Here is a 26,052-nt window from a genome sequence, read left to right on the forward strand (position 1 = left end):
CCCAAGGATCCCATGCAAGAAACTTAAATTCTCAGTGAAGGAGCAATGTGCTCAGCCAAAACTATCAAGGGTGGCGCAAGGGCAAGGTAGAGATTCCAACCTTTGTGTATCAAAGTTTGTTCCTGTAAAATGACTAACTCGTGCCATTCAAATTGATGCACATTGAAATTGGTTGAACTCAGAAGACAAAAGCACAGAATATTAGGGGATCCAAATAATCCATGCCTTTTTGCTCTTTTCCTTGTTTTACAGTCTGAAAGAACCCACTTCAAATGAGGAAGGGAGTCCAATTTTCAAAAAGCAGCTCCTCCATTTTTTTCTCTTTCTGAGTGGCACTTAGACAGTAGCAGTGGTAAAATAAACAACAATGTGTTGGATTTTGTTTCTCTTTATCTATATGACATTTGTGTCATCACCGTAGCTCTAATCCATATTCAGGTCTTCATGTTTGGTGTGCAGTAATATGTAAATTATCTTGCCAGCTGCATGGAGCAGTGTTTGTTTATTCTATTTCTTTTGGCACTTCACAGAACTGAATTTCTGCCAAAATGGGGCTGCTTCAGGGAGCACTAATGCTCCAGGAGGAAGTTTTGAAAGGAAACGCACATCATAAGTCTTCACTCTGTGAAGCAGCAAAATCAAAACAAACTTTCTGTTTACTAAAATATCGGTATTATGAATGTAAAATAATGTGTTTGTTAAAATATAATGAGCGCGCTGCCCATCTCCATGATGCTCGGTGTACGTGGGTTTTGGAAATGAGGACACGATGCTGAGAAAGCTGGTGCATTTTTATTCTTGGAAAGAAAGTAGGTGAAATGAAACAGACAGAGACAACATCTAGAAGTTTAAGGGGAAAAGAAATATTTCAACATGCATATTAATCTCTGGAAACACATGGCATTTACATGCATTTAAATGTGGACAGCTGTGGCGTTTAAGTGTTAAAAAATTTCATTAATGATGCATAGAGCTATCTACTTCTGTTGGCAGGCCTTTCAGTCTTCAATCTGACACTTCCTTTTTTATCCAGCAAGCTAATTTCCCCTCTTTTGTGAGTAGTAACTGTTTTCACACTACTGCTTACCCAGCAAGGCTCCTTATTGTTTCATGGTTAATTATCTTCTCCAGCTTCACCTTCCCCAGCAAAGGGAGCAGGACTGTTCCTCCCCAGCACTAATGAAAGCTGGGTTTTATGGGTTACACTGTGTAAATAAACGCAAGGTCTGATCAGGCAACATAATAAATGAGTTCCTAAAGTTTATGGAGTCACAGCTCATCTAGTGATTTTACTAAATAACGAGAGAAAATGATTAATTTGTTGGGAGGAGGGACTTTAAATTTGGAGGAAAAAAAAAACCGCTTTGTTACCCCAGTGTGGAACCTATCTGCGGATAAACATAAGGGATGCCTGCTTCTCCAGGTGGTCCCCACGCTCCCTGAGAGCAGTGATGATGTTTGCTGGGAGAGTGTCTTGGGTAAAGTAGACCTTTGAAAAATATTGTTGATTTGGTAGGAGGTGGAGGTCACCTACATTATATTTCCCTGATTACTTGCTCTTTATTAAGGACCAAAAAAAAAAAAAAAAAAAAAGTGGTCAAGGTTTATGTAGTCAACATATGCTACACTGTGCAAGGACTGTGCAAAGAAAGCAGACAGAAGGCACAAATGCTACTGCTGTTGAGTGCCTAGAATAGTCAGTTCAGCCGGTCTTGCCCAGGTAATTAGCTCCACTGGCTGGTCAGTATCCTGCCTCCTTGGACTCAGCATAGTCTCTAAATCATAGCTTAAGGACCTATATCTGAAGGGCTTGGGGCTTGTAGTTATTTTTGGTTATCTTTTGCTTTGCAAAAGAATTTTAAGGGATTAAGGTGACCCTAAACCTCTAATATTGCTTTTTTTTTTTTTTTTTTTTTTTTTTTTTACAGAATGAATTCACATTTTGAGATTATTTTTCCTCTAGAATGAAATTTACATGTCTTTGATTTGGGAACCTTTGATTTGGGTTACAGTTTGAATTAATGTCCTGACATTCAAAACTCTCAAGTGCCTCCTCCATGAGAGACCAGGGCCAGAGCTTCTATTGCAATCAAGATGGAGTTTTTAAATCTAATTGGATCTTAGGATCATCAGTATTTTTCTCTTGAGATCACAAAAAAGACAATGCCCCAGGGATTCTACATTTTTAAAACGTCTAAGGATTCTAGGACTCAAAAGTAAAAAATCTCTTGGAAACTTACTTCAAAGATGTTTAATACCTTATAGGAAAATTCATCCTGAAATTTCAAGCGACTTTTCCAGCATCAAGTGTAACTTGTATACTCCTCATCACTTTTACTGAAGGAATAGTGACAATGCAAGGGAGGTGTTCTAGCAATTCTGAGAATATTGAGCTTCCCTAAGTCTAAAAGCACTGATCTGTAAAGGAATCTATTAAAGGTGTAAATCAAATGAAATAAAATCAGATAATAGAAATAATAAAATGAATCTTAGAATAGCTGCCTGTTAATCGTTGTAAACCTTGGGCCAATCAGGATGATAAACTCAGAAAAGGAAGATAAGTTTGGTCAATTGGGAGGGAGAAGAGATTAAAATTATATGTACTATTTTTGATAATCCTTAATTATCAAAATTGGCCAACATTTTAGTCTTGTTTTTTTTTCTCTCTAAACAGTGTGTTGTAGTCACAGCCTAAGAATTAAACATAAAAACCAAAACAAAGCCACCCACACCCTATTTATCTGAAAGGAACAAACAGATAAGAACAATAATAACCGTGTAGTCTCTTAATATATACCTTGTTAAGAATGAAAAGACACACAATCCTCTCAACTAATATGTACTTTGTAAAGGGCGCTATGTGACGTTTGGCTTTTCGAGCACAGCCCAGCATGTTGGCAAGGCTCTCCTTGTACACTTGGGTACCTCAGGGCATGCCGCAGATTGCGTGTTCTTAAAATTCAGCCTGAAGTTGGAAATCCAAATCTATGTCACAGAAAAGCCCAGGTGTTGGAAAACTTGGCTTGTTTACAGCATTTTTCACCTCCTCTTTACTATGAATATGCTTTGGAGGTTTTAAAATTGTAAGTTTTTATTAATGGGAGATCCTTATCATAAAGGAGGGATACGCGTATACTTTGCACTAAGGCAAAGATGAGGCAAAAACTCCTTCCAGAGGCACACAACTCACATGTTCTGTCAATTCTGACAGCCAAAAGGCAAACACCAGACAGCTAAAACAATGCCAGAAAAATGAGGCCACATGTTATTAGGCGGGGAAAAAAGTCCTTTACGAGACATGGCATGTGGTTCTGTCATTGTCATCCAAGTCGGTTTTCCATGTGCTAGAATGTAGAAAATGCCACCATTTTACTGTGGTTGGGTTTTACAACTTTATTGAAGTCATGATCCTTCTGTGCTTTGTTTTCTTTAAGTTCTATATAATACTATAGGGATCAGAAAAAGAAATTATTTTATTTATAAATCTTTTCCTAAGTTTTTTGTTTAATTAGTTTCTCAGCAATTCTGAATTTAGTTACTTTCTTGAAACTCTGGGGGAAAACTTCCAGGGAAACAAAATAGTGACTAAGAAAGGAAAAATAACTAATTTTCCTATTCAGTCTGTTGTGTATATAGAATGACAATTTCTATATGTCTGCATATAAAGCAACAGTCAAGACAAAATAATTTTTCAACGGTAGTAGATTTTTTTCTAGTTACTTCCAGTAAAATATTCAGAGTTGGGCGGGAAGGTACCTTTTTTCTACAGTGGATGCCTGACAGATAGGAGTAACGATTTACACAATAATTACCTTATGTAAGAAAAACTTAACTTGAAGCAAGACATTTGACTATTGCCACTATAGCTTCTGTACTACCAACACTGAGGTTACTACCTAAGAGTTATTTAGTAATTATAACAATATCAACTTTTTAAAAATTTATTGGCACAAACATACAGCTTCTTAATCTAAATAGCATGCAGTGGGGCAGGCTCTCTAGTGACACTGAGATTGTAGAAAGGGGAGAAAGCAGTGCTCATATGTCATAGTATCCTTTCTTCTGTGGAATTCCTCCCTACAGTCTCATGATCACCCTGTTTATGGAACCCTCTACGTTCTTTGGCTTCCATGGTCTCTCCATGTCTATTCTCCTTTCAAGACTGATTCTAGAGGATGAGAAAGGTGGTAAATAGCCCGGTAGGACATGGCTCCCATTTTTAACAGCAATTTTACTCTGGAGCTGGGATTCCTTCAGGCTACTCTCTGGCACATCTGACGCTCATTTCCTCACCTAACCAGCCTCTAGGATCTGCTCTCTCAAAGGTTACAGATGACTTTCTTCTTGCTAATTCAGTGGCTTTCCCTTACCTCTCATTCTTCTTCTCTTTTCTGCTCTTATAACACTCTTAACCACCCACTACTTTAAATGTCCCCTTCTCTCGGTTCCCAGAATATTATTATACCAGTCCTACTTGGATTTTTCTGCGGTTTGTTCCCTCTGCTGGCTGCTCTCCCCTCCTATGAAAGTGCGCATTAAAGCTCTGTCCCATCTGCCTCTGTTTCTTACTGTTCCCTCTTCTTGCAATGTTCCCCTCCCCCCATACTTTTTCTGAATTCCTTTCTCTTCAAAGAAGCCTATACACCCTTCAAAATAATAGACAATATCAATGTGACTAAACTCAAGGCAGGAGAGTCTATAGGGTGAAAAGAGGCAAGACATAACTGTGAGACATACCGTCATCTAAAAGGCAGCTGAAATGGATTTTATGAGGAGGCTTAGCATCAAAGTAATCAAAAGAGGAGGAAATTTCAAGAAAAATGGAGTCAAATACTACAGAAGAATCAAGTAAAATAAGGTCAAAGGAGATCGGGCTATCCCAGCAGATAAGGGCTCTATTAATCCCACTCCTCTCTCCTCAAAAGAGACTGTCACATCAAAATGAATGAAGTTGAGCAAAGAGAAGTACTATAAACAGGCTGCTCTTTTCTTCAGCATTTCTGAGAATGATGAGCATGTGCACAGACAAAACAAAGCAGTCTATAACAAAAACTACCTTTATTAATCATATAGGCACAGAGATATAAATGAATTCAGAAATACTCTCTTTTGTAACATTTTTATAAGCAAGTTTCTTGACACAGTGATGAAGTCCTGTTATGTATGTTGGTCTTACAGGCTTTGAAACTCAACAGGACTGAAGACTCTTATTAGCTTGTTTGTTTTATTTTATTTTATTTTTTAAAGATTTTGTTTATGAGAGAGAGAGAGAGAGAGAGAGAGAGAGAGAACAAGCAGAGGGAAGGGCAGAGGGAGAGGGAGAAACAAACTCCAACACAGGACTCAACCCCAGGATCCCTGGATGATGACCTGAGCTGAAGGCAGATACTTAAGCAACTGAGCCACCCAGGTGCCCCTGTTTTGTTTTGTTTTGTTTTGTTTTGTTTTGTTTTGTTTTAATTGAGGTGAAATTAACATAATGTAAAGTTAATCATTTTAAAGTGAATAATTCACTGACATTGAGTACATTCACATGTTGTGTAACCATCTCTTCTATCTAGTTCCAAAACATTTTCTTTGCCCCAAAGGAAACCCCACAAATGTTAAGCAATTGCTTCCCTCCTCTCTTCCCCTTAGCCCCTGGTGACCACCAATTTTTATTCTGTCTTTATGAATTTGTCGAGTCTGGAATTTTATATAAATGAAGCCATACAATATGTAACTTTCTCTCTCTTTTTTTTTAAAGAATTTATTTATTTATTCACGAGACACACACACACACACAGAGAGAGAGAGAGAGAGAGAGATGAGGCTGAGACGCAGGCAGAGGGAGAAGCAGGCTCCATGCAGGGAGCCCGATGTGGGACCTGATTCCGGGACCCTAGGATCACGCCCTGGGCTGAAGGTGGCACTAAACCGCTGAGCCACTAGGGCTGCCCTATATGACTTTTTCTATAGGTGATGGTTTTCATGAGCATAATGTTTCTGAGGACACTAGCTTTTTCAATTGAGAGGTAGCACCAACTAGAAAGTCAGGAATTCTCTAGGTGGTTTCATCATGGCAGAATTTAACCTCAGGACCATTCCCCAGATCTCCTCAATGGTTCATAAGACCACATCCAAGTCTTTCTGCGTGCAGTTCACTCAGTAAATTTTTTTGAGAACCTGGTTTTTGCCAGGCTCTAGTGGCGACAAGACAGACTGCCCTCATGGAGTTTATATATGGGAGGAAAACCCCTGATTCTTAATATTGGACTCTTTTTGTCCCTGGTTCCTATTGAAAACTAAGGCAATTTTTGCTATTAGAAAACTTACTTTAAAACAACATCTAATGGATTTTTCATCTTCAACAATTCCAGAAATGTTCTGTAGAGTCAAGACTAGGAAATATGTCCATGTCAGTACTCATTTTAGTGAGATTTGTGAGATGACTGGGTTTTACTTGTATGTTTTGAGTTTCTGATCAGCTTTGTTATTGAAAAAAGAGCATTCGCTAGAACAGTTTTTGATCATTAGTGTGAGATAGACTTTCAAAGCATTTTCTGAGCTGAGACAAGTTACTTTAACATTATTGTCAATCTGATAGATAGTGAGCAGGATTTGATTGCTCTCATGTGTCAGTTGTGATAGAATTTCACAGACAATGGACCTGCCTTTTTGAAAAAAAATTATTTTCAGGAAATAGAAAGTGCTTGAGTTATGGGCCTTGCTGAGGGCTGGGCAGGTGTCTTTTCTCATCTGGTTATTCCTGAGGGATAAGCCCAGTCAGGACATACAAAGACAAACCCACACCCCATTTACAGTGCGATGGGAGCGAGTAAGGGGTCTAATTGATATTTATTTCATTAAATTCCATGCATGTGGAATGTACTAAAGAGATTAGTCAACCAACCACCAGTCTTCATGCAAACAGAGTTATGGTTATTTAATTGTCAGCCATAATCTCCTGTCCCACTTCAGCAAAAGGAATCTATGCTAATAGCTGATCATTGGCGTCCACAGTGTGCCAACCCTCTACCCCCCCCATAGGACTTGACATACATTTTCTCATTTGAAGCTCCCAACGTTCCTTAAGGTGGACCCAATATGCTGTGATTATCCTGATATACAAATGATGGAACTGAGGCCTGTTAAATAGCTGAACTAAGTAACTACATAACTGTTAAATAACTTGCCCTGGACTACAGAGCTAACATGGAGAGGGGGAATCCAGGGTTAACACTCAGATCTATTTGAGTTTCTACTCTAAATCCCAAAATGATTTATAAACAGTGAACACTTTTGCTTTTCTTCCTGTTTCTTTTTTCATCTATATTTTTTTCACTAACTCTGAATCTATTCTCTGCCCAGAAAGAGGCAGATTACTAAAAACTGAGTTCTCTTAAAAGCTATCCCTTACATTTTCTGAGAACTAGTGATTTGTTGTGGTTGTTGATGTTGTTTTTGTTTTTTTTTTTTAAATAAAATTTCCACCCCACTCAAATTTAGGGAAACAATTTTGCATCTAATCCTCAGATACTGTGATTTGGGGGGTGGGTGGATGCAAGGGAAAATAATTGCATCAGAAAAGCAGAGAAAATATATGAAAGTTGGAATTTCCCCTTGTTTAATTTGATCCACCCCCATCTCGATATATTATTTCTCCCTCCTGTCCAACACCTCAAAATTCCATGTGGTCTACATTTTGCTCCAGAGTAAATACACAGATCTTTATTCAATTACATTTAATGATGTTTCTGTTTTTGTCATTTTTATTTATTTGTATATTTTTGTTATATTCCACTTTTCAATAGATAAATCTCTATTCCTAGGACTTTGCAAGTGGTATTGCTTAATAAACTCCTGGGTCTGGAATAAATAGGAGGAACACAAATTACAAGTCCTTCTCATGGTTTTGCCCATGTAGAGCACCAGAAGTTTGACTGGAACATTCAGTTCATGCTAATCTTTTTGACATTCTTTAGATTGTCAAAAGATGCAACTTTTTAAAGGAAACTAAAGGGATCTAGAGGTAGCTATATCGTATCTCTGTTGGGTTGTTTCATAGTGTCAAGTTTCCTCACCCCACACTTTAGCTGGTAATATGTTTCTCATTGCTTATCAAAATCCACTTTGTAACCTAAAATTTTAAGAAAATCCTAGAAATGCAGTCCTGGGAGACCTAATTCAATTAAAGCCATATAAGTACAGAAGGAAGTTATTTCCAATATATGTTACTTGCTACAATTGGATCATCATCACCATCTTTTCTCCATCCTCTTTTACTTTCTCTGTAGATATTGTGCTGAAATAAATAACCTGCTTCCAAGAATAAAAAACAAAAAACCAAAAATGCAGCACCAATTAATTCTACTTGTTTCTTGAGCAGATCTTGCAGGGGTGTGTGTATGTGTGTGTAATTATTTATATAGAGCTTTAGGTTTAGGGCAAATTCTGCACCAATGAAGTAAGTTTATGAATGAAAGACCCGCACACAAATTAATTTAATTCAGAATTATCTTTGGAATTGCATCTTTCTATTGGAACCTCATGGACTACTCACTATCGTTTTGATTTCAGTCAAATATTCTTAGATTTTGCCTAAATCCATTTTTGATTTATCACCTTATCAAAGACAGGAACATTTGTGCCTTTTAAAAAGTACCAGACAGTTCCTCTAGAAAAGCAACAACAACAAATGGTTAATTAGCTTGAGCATTACTGGCTGCTGAGCTATCATCAAAGAGAGCATTCGACCAAATAATTTTCCTGCCAGTTACATCATTCTATACATATATCATTTTTTTCAAAGATAACTTTTTAGTTATATAAATATCCCAATGCCCTTCCCTTCCACTTGGAAACTTTCTGTACTTTCTTGCCCCCAGGGGATGTTTTATGTTTGAGGCTAAATCCTGAGGAAATGGAGATTTTATTGAAAATATTGACAGAATTTAATCCACAACAGAAGGGAGTGAATGAAAGCAGAACAAATAGCACTTCCTTAATATGTAAAATTTAAAGCCCAAAGTGAATGATTTTCTAAAGGATCTTGTCAGATATTCTCAGGAATTGACATATAAATAATTCCAGCAATTACAATAAATTAAGGGATGTATGGGAAGAGAGAGTTAAGGAGGGGAAAGGACAGAATTACATTCAAAAGTTTAATCTTTTCCTACGGAAAATTTCTACTCCAGCTACTAATAGAGCAGAGGATTTGTTCTTTTAGGTGCTGCTGTTTTATACTTTCTGAGGCTTGCATTTGTAAAGCCACAAAGATAGCATTTGGTCAGAAAACGACTATGTCATGAAAGACAAGTCCAAGTTACAGGTGTCACTTGGGCTAAGCTCCTGACACACACCCAGATGGCCCAATTCCTGCATCTCGTGTGAGCCCCCGGGTTTGGGACTCTCATAGAAAATCTGTGCTTAATGTTTAAGTCAACCAGAGAGTTACAAAGAGAGCTTCTTTGAAAGACTAGTTCAATTATTTATTAGCACTCTCAGAGTACAATGTCAGGCAAGATAGTATTTGAAATTAATATACTATTTGATTAGACTGATTGATTGTTTCTACAGCTGAAGATTTTAACATTCATTAGCCATACTAAGCGGTCATTAGTACTTCCTTTATCAGCAAGCAAAGAATAAACAGAAATTCTAATAAAAATTCATCACAGCGAATGTACTCCATACCTAAGTGAGTATGATGACTGCCAGTGTTCTAGATTAACTGCTGTAACTTTGGCAGCATGAAAGATTTCTGTCATAAAATTTAAAAATATCCCTTAATTAATGTTTACTTTGTAACTGGACTCTTTTAAACTTAAGTAGGCTATGCAGATAATCTCTTACATATCCAGTATAATAAAGTGCTAATGGGTGTTTTACACTTAATGAGGTTGTGTTGTATCCTTCAGCTACTCATTCCAAGAAGGACTGAAGCTTTCTTAGGAAAGTTTTGTGAATGTGTTGCTGGTGAGGCCTTTTTCTCCACTACTGAGGAATAAAATCATCATGGCCTATTTTTCAACCAGACTGTTAAAATATTTCTGAGTTCTTGTGTAAATATGCTGACCTATTACACTGTGTGACATCTCTTTCTGCCTAGTATATCATGAATCCCTTATGGTTTTTAGGACAAATTGAGAAGAAGGTAGGCAGAGAGAACCCTTTATGAATTGACTCAAAGCCACTCTAAAGCAATGCTGCATGTATTAAGAATTATAGTGACCTTACATTGACTACTCCCTCAGCCCTTTACAAGCCTTAGCTTAGTAGTATTTAGAATTATCTCAAAAGATGGATAGTGCTAGCCCACTTGAACAAGAAATGCAAAGAGATAGGTACTCAGAAAGGTTAAGCAACTTGCTCACGGCCACACACCTGGTAGGCAGCAAAGTCAGCATTTCATTTGCTCTGCATAGTTCTAGAGCCATGCTTATCTGCTTGACTACTCTGCATAAACATAAGCTGAGCTGCAAAGTTCTATTTGAGTTTCTATCTATAGGTGAGCCTGCCAGGGCCTGCATATCCCTAAACCAAGTTAAAACCAGGACATCCAAGGAAAGCTCAAGGATCCCAACCATGCTGGCACAGTGCAGTGTAAGAGAATCAGGGCTAAGTCAAACTTGAGTCAGGAAAGTCTTTAGATAGTTGTTATTCTAGGGCTTGCTGGTGGGCCGGAGGGGAGGGTTCCTGCTTATATTGAACAGGACCAGGTCTGACAATAGTAAGACAAGTTAACAAGATCAAAGTAGAATGTCTGTCATAGAAAGAGACTGGGGAAGAGAGAGAGACTAAGAGAACTGAGGCCCAAGACTCAGGGTCCAGTAAGATGTAAGTGAAGAGACCAGTCAAGTGTTGTTTAACTTGGGTCTCTTTGGGAGCAGAGCCAAATTCTGAAACGGAAGGCAGAAGAAAGGATAGACAAGCAAGGGTCTCTGACCATGAATGGCTCTACAGGTGGCTATGAGTCTCTTCTGCTTCCCTAAGGCAAGGCTGCTTCAAGTGGGAACCCTAGGAATAGAGGCAAGAAGGGGTCTGCCATTGTGGCTGAAGATAATATTCCACTGTGGACTGCAGCACTAAGAGTATCAGAGTGAATGTGCCTTGATGATGTCACAGGCTGTACTCTTTTTGCCTTCATTTACCTGATAGTTTTATCTTCACCCAGTCCTAGGTTTAAAATGTAGAAGAATCAATAGGAAATGGTTAATTCCAAAAATTACAATGTGGCTGTAATAATTTTACATTTTAATCTATGTTATTGCCTTCAGTGACAAATTACTATCGATAGAAAAACCTATTTCAATAATCTTGGGTATTATTCCAGAGGAGAAAAGAGCTGATAATTATGCTATCTTTCAAATCCATGCTTGGGGCAAATTTCTTTCCTGACTCTTCCAAGAGATTTTGAATGGATAAAGTGTTCATGTTTGTGTTCCCTAATTCTTTTTCTTTTTTCTTTTTTGTCCTACACAGGAGACTTTGAATGTGATCGATCCTGGCTTGATGGAGCTGAATGGTATGAGTGAGGATGCCCTGGAATGGGATGAAACTGACATAAGTAACAAGTTAATTAGTTTGAATGAAGAATCAAATGACCTTGATCAAGAACCCCAGCCTGTCATGCCTTCCTTAAAGCTAGAAGAGATAGGTAGTGAAGACCCTGGTTATGAAGAAGAGGCAGGTGATCACGGGGGATCTCAGTATGCCTCAAGTATCACCGCCCCCTCCAGTCCACACATTTACCAAGTGTACAGCCTCCACAATGTTGAACTCTATGAGGACAACCACATGCCATTTCTGAAAAACAGTCCAAAGTTCACCAACGTGACACAGCCTAGTGTTTTAACTAAGAGTCTCAGTAAAGACTCTTCATTTTCATCTACTAAATCTTTGCCGGACCTCGTAGGAGGTTCCAATTTGGTGAAGCCCTGCCCATGCCATGGAGGAGACATGAGCCAGAATTCAGGCAGTGAGAGTGGAATTGTGAGTGAAGGAGACACTGAAACCACTACCAACTCTGAAATGTGCTTGCTCAATGTGGTAGATGGGTCCCCAAGTAACCCTGAAACTGAACATCTGGACCCACAAATGGGAGATGCAGTTAACATGTTAAAGCAAAAATTTAAAGATGAGGAGGAACGCATTAAGCTTCCAAATAGCTCTCAGTCATCCATTTCACCAGTGGGTTGTGTAAATGGAAAAGTTGGAGATTTAAACAGTATTACCAAATATACCCCTGATTGTTTGGGAGAAGAATTACAAGGAAAACATGATGTGTTTACATTTTATGATTACTCGTACCTCCAAGGCTCAAAACTCAAATTACCAATGATAATGAAACAGTCACAAAGTGAAAAAGCACATGTGGAGGATCCCCTGCTTCATGGTTTTTATTTTGATAAAAAGTCCTGCAAATCTAAACATCAGGCTACAGAGTTACAACCAGATGCACCTCCCCATGAAAGGATTTTGGCAAGTGCATCCCATGAAATGGATCGGAATTCATATAAAAGTGGTGATGTAGAGAAAACATTTGCTAGCATGCAGAATGGCAGACAACTCTCCATTTTATCACACAGTTCATCTATTGAGTCCCTTTCTCCAGGGGGTGATTTATTTGGATTGGGCATCCTTAAAAATGGCACTGACAGCCTCCAGCGAAGCACTTCTTTAGAAAGTTGGTTGACATCCTATAAAAGCAATGAGGATCTTTTTAGCTGTCACAGCTCTGGGGACATAAGTGTGAGCAGTGGCTCAGTTGGGGAACTGAGTAAAAGGACACTAGATCTCCTGAATCGTTTGGAGAATATCCAGAGCCCTTCAGAGCAAAAGATAAAGCGAAGTGTTTCTGATATTACTCTCCAAAGCAGTTCCCAAAAGATGTCCTTTACTGGCCAGCTCTCATTGGATATAGCATCTTCTATCAATGAAGACTCGCCAGCATCTCTTACAGAACTTAGCAGTAGTGATGAGCTCTCTCTTTGCTCAGAGGATATTGTATTACACAAGAACAAGATCCCAGAATCAAATGCATCATTCAGGAAGCGCCTGACTCGTTCGGTGGCTGATGAAAGCGACGTCAATGTCAGCATGATTGTTAATGTCTCTTGCACCTCTGCTTGCACTGATGATGAAGATGACAGTGACCTCCTTTCTAGCTCTACCCTCACCTTGACAGAAGAAGAGCTATGCATCAAAGATGAGGATGATGACTCCAGTATTGCAACAGATGATGAAATTTATGAAGAATGCAACTTGATGTCAGGGCTGGACTATATAAAGAATGAACTGCAGACCTGGATCAGACCAAAGTTTTCCTTGACAAAAGATAAAAGAAGGTGTAATCTCAGTGATGAAATAAAGGGCAGTAAGGATGTAAGTAGTAGTGAAATGACCAATCCCTCGGATACCCTGAACATTGAGGCTCTACTGAACAGCTCCATAAAATGTCTCTCTGAAAGTAATGGAAATGGTAAGAATTTATCCCACACCCATGAGTTAGGGACAAAGGGTGAAAATAAGAAAAATATTTTCAAAGTTAATAAAGATCCATATGTGGCTGACATGGAAAATGGCAATATTGAAAGCACTCCAGAAAGACAGAAAGACAAACAGAATGGGATTCCAAAGGAATCAGAAACTCTTAGTTCAAGCAGGAAGAAGAATTCAGACACTGAGCATTGTAAGTGTAAAGCACTTATGGACAGCTCAGATGATTCCAATACTGCTGGAAATGAATTTGTTCCCCAAACTCTTAGACATCGCCCAAAGAAATGCCACAAGCACCACCATTTTGAAAATGCAACTGCTGCTTCTGCTCCCACTGAGAAGTCTTATCCAGAACTGCCTTCAGAAGCCAGAGTTATCAATAGACAGGATTCTGACGTATTGAAATCTTCATCGAATGATGCACCAAGGGTGGCTGGAAAATCTGCTCACTGCTGCTTCACACTTGAACAAAATGAAACAGAGGAGAATGTCTCTGTCGGTGACAACATTTCCTGTTGTGACTGTGAGCCAGATGTTTTCCATCAAAAAGATGCTGAGGATTGTTCAGTACACAACTTTGTTAAGGAAATCATCGACATGGCTTCAACGGCCCTAAAAAGTAAATCTCAACCTGAAAATGAGGCAGCTGCTCCTACCTCATTAACTCAGATCAAGGAGAAGGTGTTGGAACATTCTCACCGGCCCATCCAGCTGAGAAAGGGGGACTTTTATTCCTACTTATCTCTCTCATCTCATGACAGTGATTGTGGGGAGGTCACCAGTTACGTAGAAGAGAAGAGCAACACTCCAGTGCCACCAGACATTACCGACTCTGGCTTAGAAGACAAGGAAGACCCCGAATGCTTCTTTGAGGCCTGTGTTGAGGACGACCCCGATGGAGATGGGCCTTGCCTCTCCAGCACCCCTCCAGATGAACCCACTCTTTCAGATGAAGCTGCTACGCCACCGCAAGCAGCAGCTGGCTCTCCTACCTTCAGTGATACTTCTCTCTTAGCTGATGAGGTAGACATGGTGGCGCTTTCAAATCCTCCCCACCAGAAAGAATCTGATGTTGGAAAGGAAGCAGATGGTTTACCCCCAGCTCCTATCTGTGGGGAGAGCTCAGAGTTAACTGCTTCGAGGCTGGGCAGTAAAAGGGAAAGTTCAGAAAACACAGGTGAATCAGGAATGCCCGAAGAACGTAATGCTGCTCCGGCCAAATCTGGAGTTCCAGGACTCTCCTCAAAGGCAAAGCAGCCAAAAGACAAGGCTGTGTTACATCCCAACCCCAAAACTTTAACCTGTGAAGAAAATCTTCTAAATCTTCATGAAGAACAACATAAAAATATGCATAGGTAGAATGCAACCCTCTCCACGCATGAAAATCATCTCATTGAAAGGTATGTATACTCCTATTTTAATATATAACTTTAATATATTTTTAAACGTATATTTAATATAAATCTATATATACTTAAAATACGAGCCTGAGTCAACAATGCCACCCACGATAGGAGGAAAAACTAGTCAGAATGACTGGTCATGGCAGATATTTATCTGAATAAGACATTTAGGTGGAAGAACATTCCCTGGAATGCAAGTAACTGTGAAGCTAAAGTGAGAGGAAATAGTCACAATCGACATTTCTAGTGACATTATCTTTCCTACATCCTTCTGGCAAGAAGGATACAAAATTTCAGGAAGTGGCTGAATAATGGAGGACCTCACATTCTTCCTTCCACCAAGGGAGGAAAAGAAGGTTCTCCCAATTGCAGTCACACCCTCTGATCAAAATGCGTGTGCAGTGATAGTGCTCCGCACTTGAGTTTCCTGCACGCAGAGCTGCCCTCTCCCTTCGGTGCCTGGAAATGAACAATGATTAGGTTAAAGGCTGCATCTTCTGATCTGGGCCTCCCTTTTATGCTTCTGTCTGATGTAACTATCATCACATTTGCTTCCCCAGTGGAAGGCTGTGCTGTCACAGCTCCTAATCATGGCCAAGTCTAAGGATTCAAACAGGAGGAGAAAGTTGATGTTCAAGAGGAGGCTCTTATTTATCCACATACAGCCTGAGAACAGGCCCAGAAAGCAAATGCAGAGAGAATACATGACAAGTTAATGGCGTTTTGATAAAAACAGAATTTCTGAATTTTGCCTGAAGGTGACAGGCTGATTTCCATCAAAATTTTTAAGAAAGTCATTCCACTCTTCATATTTAATAAGACAGCTATTGATTGATAATTCTGAGATGATGATACAGCTCGAAAAATGACACAAAAATTCTGTTATTTTCTGTGTCTAAGCCCCTGTGATGAATATACTTTCTCAATCAACTCTAAAGAAGAAAATTTGAGCTTTTGAATGTGAGAGCTGTATTTCACCAAAGTGTGAGGTGCCGAATGCCATCTCCACCCCCCCACTCCAGAAGCTTAATGCCGTAACCTAAACTCGTGCTATAGGAAATGAATTACAGAAGCAATCTACCCTAATTTGTTAACTTATTCAAATAACAGTTATTATACTTAACTATGCTAAAGATTATCTTTTTTGTGGCAGATTGTTTATTTTTTGATGAGCCTAATTACTGATTTTCTAAAAGTAATTTACATTTATTACAAATACATCTTTTAAAATGTGACAGATAAATGTTGTTCCCATAATGTATTATGAAAAAAGTTACTATTTAAAAACACATTATTTAATTTGAAAGATGAATGGCAAACATCATTATTTTTTTTCCTGCAACACCTGTGCCCTAAGCTCATTAAAATGTGTGATTCTGTGTAGAGCTGCTAGAAATGGGGAGGGGGGATCTATACCATATATATACCCTAAAAATAAACTCAGTATGCAAAATCGAGGGAAGACATCCTACTTACTAATATAGCTCAACTAATTTTCTGTTTCAGACTCAATTTACAATTGGCCGCAAGTGAGAACAAAAGTAGGAGAGAGAGAAATGTATTTTCTGTGAAACATGTCCACCCCATAATCACATTCTCCATCAGTATGCAGTGAAACTGACCATTAAGGGAGAATAACTGCAATCCCATAAGCTGCTTCTAAAGAAGTTCTATTAGTACCAATTGTACAGCTGGCTCTGCCAACCTGCCACTAGAAGGGCTGGTGGAGGGGGCTGATTTTTGTTTTCTGCAAAGGGATGAAGGCTTGGAAGCAACACTGCTCTGAGCATGATATCATGTGACTGTGACCCTTACTCAAGTCACCAGTCAGTCTGATATCCGGAGCCCGAGAAGCGCTGGCACAGAAGAAGCATCCAGGGTCACAACTCTTCCCTTTTAGATACTCCGGGAGTATCTTCTGTCCTTTACATAGATAGAGAAGGGAAATGTAAATGATAAGCAGCTCCATCTTTGCACCCGGGGAAGTGAGTATGAAGTGAACATGCTGTTGGATCTGTGCAGCCCTCACATTTTACAGGCACGACAATATAAAACTATCAGCGAGCCCACCTGCCGGTCAGCAGTATTTCATTGAGCCCCAGAGATGGGGTTCCTGGCCCTATCTCAGGCAATGGGAGAAGCAGCCAGATTTTACTTCTGCAGAACTCACATTGCACCCAAGTGACTTTTTATCAGCCAAGGGCCACTTAAATAACCATATTTACTGGTCCTAGTCAATTTTTTCAGTATCATGCAGATCAAATATCTGGATGCCCAAATTTTTCACCAGTCGTTACCATTGGGTACCTGGGTATAAATATTTACATTTTGTTAAAATATTATTGACCATGACAAGTTATTTAATCTCAAAATGTTGGCATGCCTTTGGTGTTAAAAATCAGGAATACCGTAGTAGAATTATTTGGTAAATATGAAACCTCAAGTCCATAAAAGATTAACTGTTGTCATTGTTCTTTCTACAAGATTCAAGTAGGGCGGGAAAAGCTCTACTTTTTAAAGCTGTTTCAAAACTATCAGTTGGGGTGCTCTATCTAGATAATAAAATACACCATATTCAGTTTGCTGGGCTTTTTTTCCCCCAGAAATAAGTTCTCAAATGATGAAGTTATGTCATCTGGAAGAGCTACAACTTAGCACAGAAACAGTCTGCAACACTAACAAGAATTCTTTTCAAAAATTTTTTGAGGTTTTTTTCACTTACTGTTCTAATTAAAAACCCACTGAAACTGTTGAAGTTTTAGACATGGTCAAACACAGGATGCATTTCCACTGATTTCTAGGCACACTGCTGTGCTTTTCACTATTTTCATTTATGTGTCATGTTTCTACAAAAATAGAGAGGTCAGTTATAGCAAATCACATCAAAGGAAAGGTAACTGGATAGATCCAGATATTTCTGCCTAATTTGGAGGAAGCACATAATGTATGTCTGGAGTGCCTCCTAGGACCTGCCTAAGAGATGTACTTTGCACTAATCTTTTTGCTGTATTCTGACAGTTATTTCTTCATAATCCTCATCATAAGCCTCTGATCTTTGGTGATGATTTAACCGTAAACTTCAGGCTGGATAAATCCTGTGGTATAAAAATTTAACTCATCACATGCAGCCAGGGTGTTTTTTTTTTTTTTTTTCCTTTTGGTTTACTCTGGTTTTCAGTTTTGTTTTACTGTGTATGGTGTGTGTGTGTGTGTGTGTGTGTGTGTGTGTGTGTGTGTGTATTGGAGGGGCTGTATTTACTTAGGATGCATATATTTCCTTCAGAACTTTTTAGCTCCATTGTTTTTCCTGTTTTATTGGTCTGCAAATGTAATTGTTGGTAGCTCATAGAGTTTAGATTTTCAACAATTACTTGTATTTATGCATGCTCAAGTATACACTTACACAGTAAAATTGCTGCCAGTCAGTTATCACAAACTGAGAAAACTTTAAGAGCAAACATTTCTCATGTATACAACAGAAATTCTTATTCTGTTAGTTGGATTGACACTAAGTATTTAATATGATCCAAAGCTGGCCAAGCAGGTTTAGGAAACTACTTTTGGTGATAGTGTATTAATTTTTCACTAAACGATACAAGCATGATCTTATCAAATTTACCTTCAAAATCACTTTTAAAGTGGATGTGAAGGTTCTGATGGATGTGAAATGTTTTTAATTATCCAACACTTCTGAATAACTAGCCCTGCCATGCTAAATGACAAAGATTTTATTGGTCATCACCTATCTCTCTCTCTCTCTCTCTCTCTCTCTCTCTCACACACATACACACACACACACACACACACACACACCAGATCTGTGTCTCAATCAATTTTGCCTGCCCCTTCCCAAGTGGGCCAAGTTGAAAGAATTGATTATCCAGAGAGAATTTAAAGCATTAATAAGACCAGCTTTGCCTCACCTAAGGATTTCTTACTCTGCGTCCGTATTTCGATGCAGGTCCTCAGCATTTGAACAATGCATCACGTTCTTTCTTGAGTTACTGCAGTATTTGAATGTACCAAATTTTGTACCATCTGTTCCTGTCCATCTCTCCCTGTTCTTGAGAACGGGCCTTCTATCCCCAACTTCCTGTGACTTCAGCCAAACCACATTTGCTAAAGTTTTTCTGGCTCTTAAAGTTTACAAGATTATAGAGAAAGAGACAGAGAATGAGAATATTTAGTTCTAGAAAGACAATAAAGCAACCTGACATCAGACATCAGAACTCGTTAAAACCCAGAGAAGCAAAAAAAAAAAAAAACCTGCTTTCTTTGAGATTTGGTCGGAGGACATAAAGTAATTACATCCTGTACTGCCTATCCCTGGAATTTAGCTGTCCCTTACATCCAACTTGTTGCTTTCAGCCACTTAGAAATAGGCAGAACTGGTGAGGTTGGAACAAATTTGTATCTGAGCTATCGAGATGTACAGATATAATTGAGTCATTCTTATTTGCAGAGTGTACCTTAAATGAAATGCATTCGTATTCGAGCCAGAAGCCCAAGTCATATCCTTTTATCTGCAAGGGGCTGAAAACATTTGGGATTCTAACACTGCTATGAATATTTCACCGCTGTATAATACTGGAATTGTTCAGTTCCATTGTCACACATAGTCACTGAGGGAAAAGTTGAACCACCTGAGGGCCCAGGTTCCCAGGCTGTGAATCACTGCTGATACTTTGCTGCATAGCTAGGCACCAGCAGCCTCACATTTTCCGTGATTTGAAGCTATCTCTAGTGCTCAAAACTGAGTTCACAAGCAACAGAGTAGATGATATCCAGAGAAAAAGTCCAACTTGATGATTTTTCTTGTTTTCTTTAAAACCATGTCTTTAAAAAAAAATCAATTTATTTTTCAATAGATTCTGAAGCATCTTTGTCAGTAATGTGAAACTTGGGCAATTAAAATCACTGTTTTATGTATCCTTTTATTTCAGAATATGAGCAGATAGTTCCAAAATGACAGTCTTCCTCAAAGGGCTCAGGTTGGCAAATGAAACAGATTTCTGATACGTTTTCTTGTCACTTTTTTTTGTTTCTTGTAGATAAGCCTGGCTGTAACTCAGGGCTGGCCTCCTCGTCCCACCCTGGGCTAGTCTGTGGTTTCATCACGTCACTGCCAATTGTTACATTGACCTCTCCCAAGATGAATCTTCCCTCTGAATGCGATTTGTCCACATGAGCCTTGTGATCTGGATTGTGCACTGGTTTTCTTTAGGTGATTGTCTTTGAAGTTTGGCAAAGCTGCTTGTTCTCCCATGGATTCCTGTCCCAAGCTACCTCTACCAACCCCACCTCTCCAGCGAGACTTTTCCGTTTGCCTCCTCCCTCCCCATCTACTCTTTAAAGTTCTGCAGTCCACCAAATTGATGGTCCATTAAATTCACCTGTCTGGAATGACACCACCCCCAACCCCTACCCCTCGCCACCCGTACTTGACCAATTTCATGTTTCAATCTGGATTTTTTTTTTTTAATGGTATGATGCCTGTGTTTATTGAAGGAGATTTACCTAAAAGGCCAACATTTGATTTGATCGCAGCATACAGAAGAAACATTGGTCTTTCTTTCAAAATTTAGCAACTTTTAAAAGCGCTGTTTTATTTATTTTATTTTAAAAATAATTATCTATGCAGCACTTCAAGAAACAACTATATGGGTGTTGTATATTATAAACTGGTGATATTCTACTATTAAATTATGTACAACATTTTTGTTTTTTATGCTTCTTGAGGTGGTAATGAGAAAAAAGTTTTTTAAAAAAGTGTGCCTTGCTGTATTTCTTATACCATTTATTAAAAAGCTGCTTTCACGGTAAAATTATGTTGGTTTGAAAGGAGGAAATAGCAAGGTTAAGATGTGTGAATAATTTCTGTATATATGTATAACCAAGTACAAACATTGATGTATAATGACAGTATAAAATGCTTTCATGTTTATGATGTCTAGTGATGTGGAAAATATAAGCCTTAAACCATTAGATTGCATGGTTAATTAAAATTGGCATAATAAACGTAGTTTATTGGGGGAAAAGGAAAATCAGTGATCTCTTCTACCTGTGTTCTTTACCAAATTATTACATCTAATTCTGGAAAAGCTGTAACATGTAGTAGCTTCCACAATATCCGTGTTGCATAAAAGGCTTAAAATTGCTTAAACTACACATGAAGCCTTCACAATTTTCAAAATCTTTCTGATCACTGTAAAGATCTTGGAACACAAATGATTAAGTGCCAGTTCCCCTAAATCAATAAGAACCTATCCTAGATTTTTTATTTCTACTTATCATTGATGGTTTAATATTGGATTTCAGGCTACCTAGTCCATCTCATATTTATTTTATGTAATTTTTTTGAATGGGTTTAGTAGAAAGATGGTGGTAAAGTCTAGAAAATTTGACTATTTTAATTTAGACTATAGATTTCAGGTGTATATTTTGTTAGGAGAAATTAGCTGAGAACTATTCCACCTGGTCTTTACTGATCTTCTTAAAAGCAGTTTTTAATTTATATCCTAACACCTACTAAAGTGCCTGATACACAGTAGGTATTCCATAAAAATTTACTGAACTTAAGTATTGAATTAGGCAGTATGGATGACATGTACCTTTTCATTTTGAGAAGCCTACACTAAAACATGTAAACAACTAGAAAAATATGTAATGCAATCATTCAACTGATAGTTAATTAACACCTTTTATCTGCAAGGACTATTCTAGATGTGGGGAATGCAATGATGAATAGAGGCCCTGCCCTTCAGAGGCTTACCTGTAGTATAGGGGAAGTGAACACACAAATGAGATACAGTAGTTGTTCTACAGGCAAGGTAGAGAGCAACGTGATAAAAGAGGCACAAACACAGACGTAGCAAAGAGGGACGAGGCAGAAGGAAAGGGCTAGAAGGGAACAAAGAGTTAGACAATAGAAAGTGAGTGAAGTTTTATTCCAGGAGTAGTAGGCAAGAGGTAAACTGGGAGATGAATGAGGAGTCTTTAAAAAAGCTAAGTTGGAGCTTTTGTATGTGATATGGTAGGTAGTCTTCCTACAAAGGAAACCTTGTACTCTTTCTTTGGCACGTGATTTTATTTATCATTAGAACATTAGCACAATACCAAGAATGTTTAAATAACACGAGTCTATATTTTACCGCTTTAATAACTACTCATATAGTTATGTCTCTTCTAATCTTTTCCATACATATTTCTAAATTGATTAATCATTCTAGGCTTTTGAATCGGTAGTAATAGTTCAAAAGAAGTTTTAGGCAGACATCTAGTAGCGGTGGTCAAGATGATTACAGGGGGAAGACATTAGAAACGGCTCGTTGGGAGGCAGCTGCAGAAAATAAGCTAGGCTTGAAATAACAGAGTACACGGGGATAGTGGCCCAAGATGCAGGAAGAACAAATCCCAGTGTCTTTGAAACACCTAAAAGCATTTGGGATCTCTGCTAAGGTACGGTATTATTTTACATATTGAGACAACCCAAGTTTTCCTTGGGTAATGCCAAGGTCTACAGTCTACTGGAACAAACTGACTATAATGTTCCATTTATCTGTTATATACTCATTGAACACCTTGAGGTATTAAAAACATTTGCTTCTTAATTATCTACTTAATATTAGCACTGAATTTGTAAAATGACTTCTATTGAATAGTACTTTTTCTGGTCAGAAGGGATGAGATAGCTTCAATCTCTTGCTGTGTGTGGGCACTACCTCCTGAGTCAATCGTCCTTGAAAATGGTCACACCAACTCTGCCTACACCTTCCAGAGCCAGCGATTCCTTATTTGTTAAGTCAGGCTGTCCCATGGTTGGGCGCGTCTCTGTTAGAAGGTTCTTTCTCCGGTTGCTGAAATCTACAGAGTGCTCCCTTGGCTCTCCTTTAATTTTGCTCGCATTTCTGGCTTCTGTCCTGCTGAGCTGCTCAGAGTATTTCTACCCCTCATTTCTCATGGCATCTTTGAGGATGACCAAGGCCAGTTACTCGTCTTCTCCCAGGTGCTGTGATTTCAGTTCTTCATTCCCTCAACTACCCTTCATTTGTCATGGGTTTCAGATCCACTTCAACCTGAGTGAATGTTAGCAGACAGAATCCTTGAAGGTGAGGAGCTGTCTTTATCATCATACGTGTAGAAAAATATCTGAACATTTAAGTGGTTTTCTCTAAAAATATATTCAAGATATATGTTTATTCTATTATTGTAAATTTCAATAAATAAATAAATAAATAAATAAATAAATAATCCATTATGTCTTTTAGTGGCCCAGTCTAGTGCCGGAGTCATCTTGAATCTTTTCCTTACATCAAATCCAAACCTAACCTGTTTCCATATAAAGCAGGGTTCCCCACCCCTGCCACTCCATTTATTTATTTATTTATTCAGTCATTCAACAAACATTCATTGAGTGACTACTTGTGTGAGGCACTGTTGTTTGGCATTAGAGATACAAAGGCAGCTAGAATATCATCTCTGCCTACAAAGAGTTTATAGTTTTTCTTGTGAAAGTGCTTTTCATGTCCTTGAATAGAGTGATCTCTCCACATTAAATGATGACCAATTTATTTTGTTTCCTATCTAGTTTCTCTACATTTTCAAAAACCTAGTGAGCAAAAATAGTATGCAGTCATCCGGATCTGACTACTAGAAGAAGTGAAATGTCTTTTATGTTTGAAAAAAATTTTTTAAAGATTTTATTTATTTATTCATGATAGAGAGAGAGAGAGAGAGAGAGAGAGAGAGGCAGAGACACAAGCAGAGGGAGAAGCAGGCTCCATGCAGGGCGCCTGACGTGGGGCTTGATCCCGGGTCTCCAGGATCATGCCCTGGGCCAAAGGTATGCGCTAAGCCGCTGAGCCACCCAGGGATCCCCGTGTTTGAAAATTTTAATTACAGAAAAAAAAATTTCAGATTTCTGGTCACTGAATAAATATGCATCTTCAACAACAACAGAACAATCTAAATTCAGTGCTTTTGTGAATCTGAGTTTGATGATGTTGCTGTGTTGTATTCATCCAGCATAGGTCTTACCCATGCTAAAAAATTTCTGGGAACAGATTCTAAACAACTATCAAAACACACTGAAATAATCCAGCTATTTCTCACAAATCAAATTATTTTAATTTCCAAATGAGTTTAGTATTATTTTAGAATTTTGATGAATACCTGATTTTTCAAGCACTGTATAATTTGTATATTTTAAATTTTCTAACTTGAACCAATGAATTTATAACTTTTTTCTATACATTTTTTCAACTTTTATTTTGAATAATTTCAGGCTTATATAAAAGCTGAATGAATAGTACAGTATTTGCATACTCATCACTCAGATTCATTTATTGTTTATATTTTACCACATTTGTTTCATCTCTCATACACACTTTTGTGTGATTGAACCATTTGAAATTGCAGATTCTAACACTTCATCCAAATGTTTCAGCATACATATTCTGAAAACAAAAGTATTATTCTACAAGTGCACAATGCCATCCTAACACCCAAAGAATGTAACACTGATACAGTGATATCTGATAATCTCTATCAACTCTATATTCAAATTTTTCCAAGTGCCCTGAAAGTGTCCATTTACAGTTGTTTTTTGTTTTAATCCCAGATCCAAACAAAAATCATGCATTGCCTTTAGTTTTTATGTCTTTCTCAATTTGAACACTTTCCCTATGCTTTTATTCTTTCTTTCTTTGGTCTTTCATAATTGACATTTCTGAAAAGTCCAGGCCACTTTTATAAAATGACCCACAATCTGGATGTTTCCAGTTGCTTTCTCATTATTCAACTCAGGGTAAACACTTTTGTCAAGTATAGTGCATAGGTGATGTTGTGTTCAATAGCTGCTCTTTAATGAAGAATGAATGAGTCACTGACATTCTTGATGTGTCTCGAAGTTCGCACGTTACTCTTAAAGCTCATGCTTTATTAGTTTAGGGCAGGGGTCAACAAACTACAGTTTGGGCTAAATCTGGCACACTGCCTTTTATTGTTTGGCCTATGATTGAAGAATGTTTTTTGCATTTTTAAATGGCTGGAAAAAAAAACAGAAGAGTATTTCATGATATGTGAAAATGGTTTGAAATTCAAATTTTGGTATCCATGAATAAAGTTTTATTGGAACAGAGCCACACACATTTGTTTACATATTGTCTATGGCTGCTTTTGCACTCTAACTGCAGAGCTAAGTAGTTGTGACAGAGACCATGTGGCATATAAAGCCTAAAATATTTACTGTTCAGTCCATGACAGAAGAAGCTTTCCCATTTCAGGACTACAGTATTCTAAATTCTGACACCATTTTCTTAGAGGTAGATTCTCATTTGCATAATCAGTATAACATATTAGCACCTGCAGTCGTTATTTTTTGCTTTCTAGATTTTTGTTGAGTTCTCAATTTCAGTTTCATATTAACTTTACCAAGTATGCCTTATTACACAAACTTAAAGATTGCTCCACATCCACAATTGGTTTAAGGATTTAAATGTAGTTCATTTATTACAGCCTGGCTTTGATTGATTTAGAGGGTTAGTCAATTACAGACTAAGTCATTAGTTCAATCAGAACCATCAGGAAAATTGACATAACCTAAACTCACTTCAATTCACTGATAAACTGCAATCTTTTCTCCAAATGTTTTCATAAAGCATTTTTAAATCTGGGCCATTTCAAAGAGTCTGTTTTTTCAAATTTATTTTTCATCCCAAAGGTAAAAACCATGATCATTGATTGTGTAAGATACACTTTCATTTTCCACACACTGGTCATAATTAACAATCTGAGTTTGCCAAGGAAATAAGTATGGCCACAGGTGGGTATTCTTGTTGAACAGAAGATGTTCAAATGCTAACCACCCTTTTTGCTTTTTTCCTTAATTCACCATCGAGAGCATTACCACTTCCCACTGCCACATGACTGTGGAGGGGACACTCAAGGAAGTTTTATAGGCACTTCCTCCTCCTTATAAAGCAACCATATACCTTTCATATAGCCATGTCCCCTAAATATGAGACTTGTCATGTATTTGCATTTTCAGAGTAAAATAACACAACGATGTGTGCAAATCCGGCTCATAATGTCAAGGTTTCTTTTTATTAGTAGTATTCATGAGAGACACAGAGAGAGAGAGAGGCAGAGACACAGGGAGAGGGAGAAG

General features: G+C 38.1%; 1 protein-coding gene across 5 annotated transcripts in view; it reads left to right on the forward strand.

Annotated features, from left to right (window-relative positions):
• Positions 1–25,023, forward strand: part of AKAP6 (A-kinase anchoring protein 6) — a 539,834-nt gene extending 514,811 nt beyond the window's left edge. For all 5 annotated transcript variants that reach the window (XM_025443999.3, XM_049113620.1, XM_049113619.1 and 2 more), the window contains 2 exons: positions 11,467–14,882; positions 19,937–25,023. In XM_025443999.3, the coding sequence (XP_025299784.1) occupies positions 11,467–14,841 (3,375 nt within the window). In that variant the 3' untranslated portion in view covers positions 14,842–14,882; positions 19,937–25,023. The remainder of the gene's footprint in view (positions 1–11,466; positions 14,883–19,936) is intronic.
• Positions 25,024–26,052: the final 1,029 nt, after the last annotated feature.

Source organism: Canis lupus, chromosome 8 (assembly GCF_003254725.2).
Source record: "Canis lupus dingo isolate Sandy chromosome 8, ASM325472v2, whole genome shotgun sequence".
NCBI lineage: Eukaryota > Metazoa > Chordata > Mammalia > Carnivora > Canidae > Canis > Canis lupus.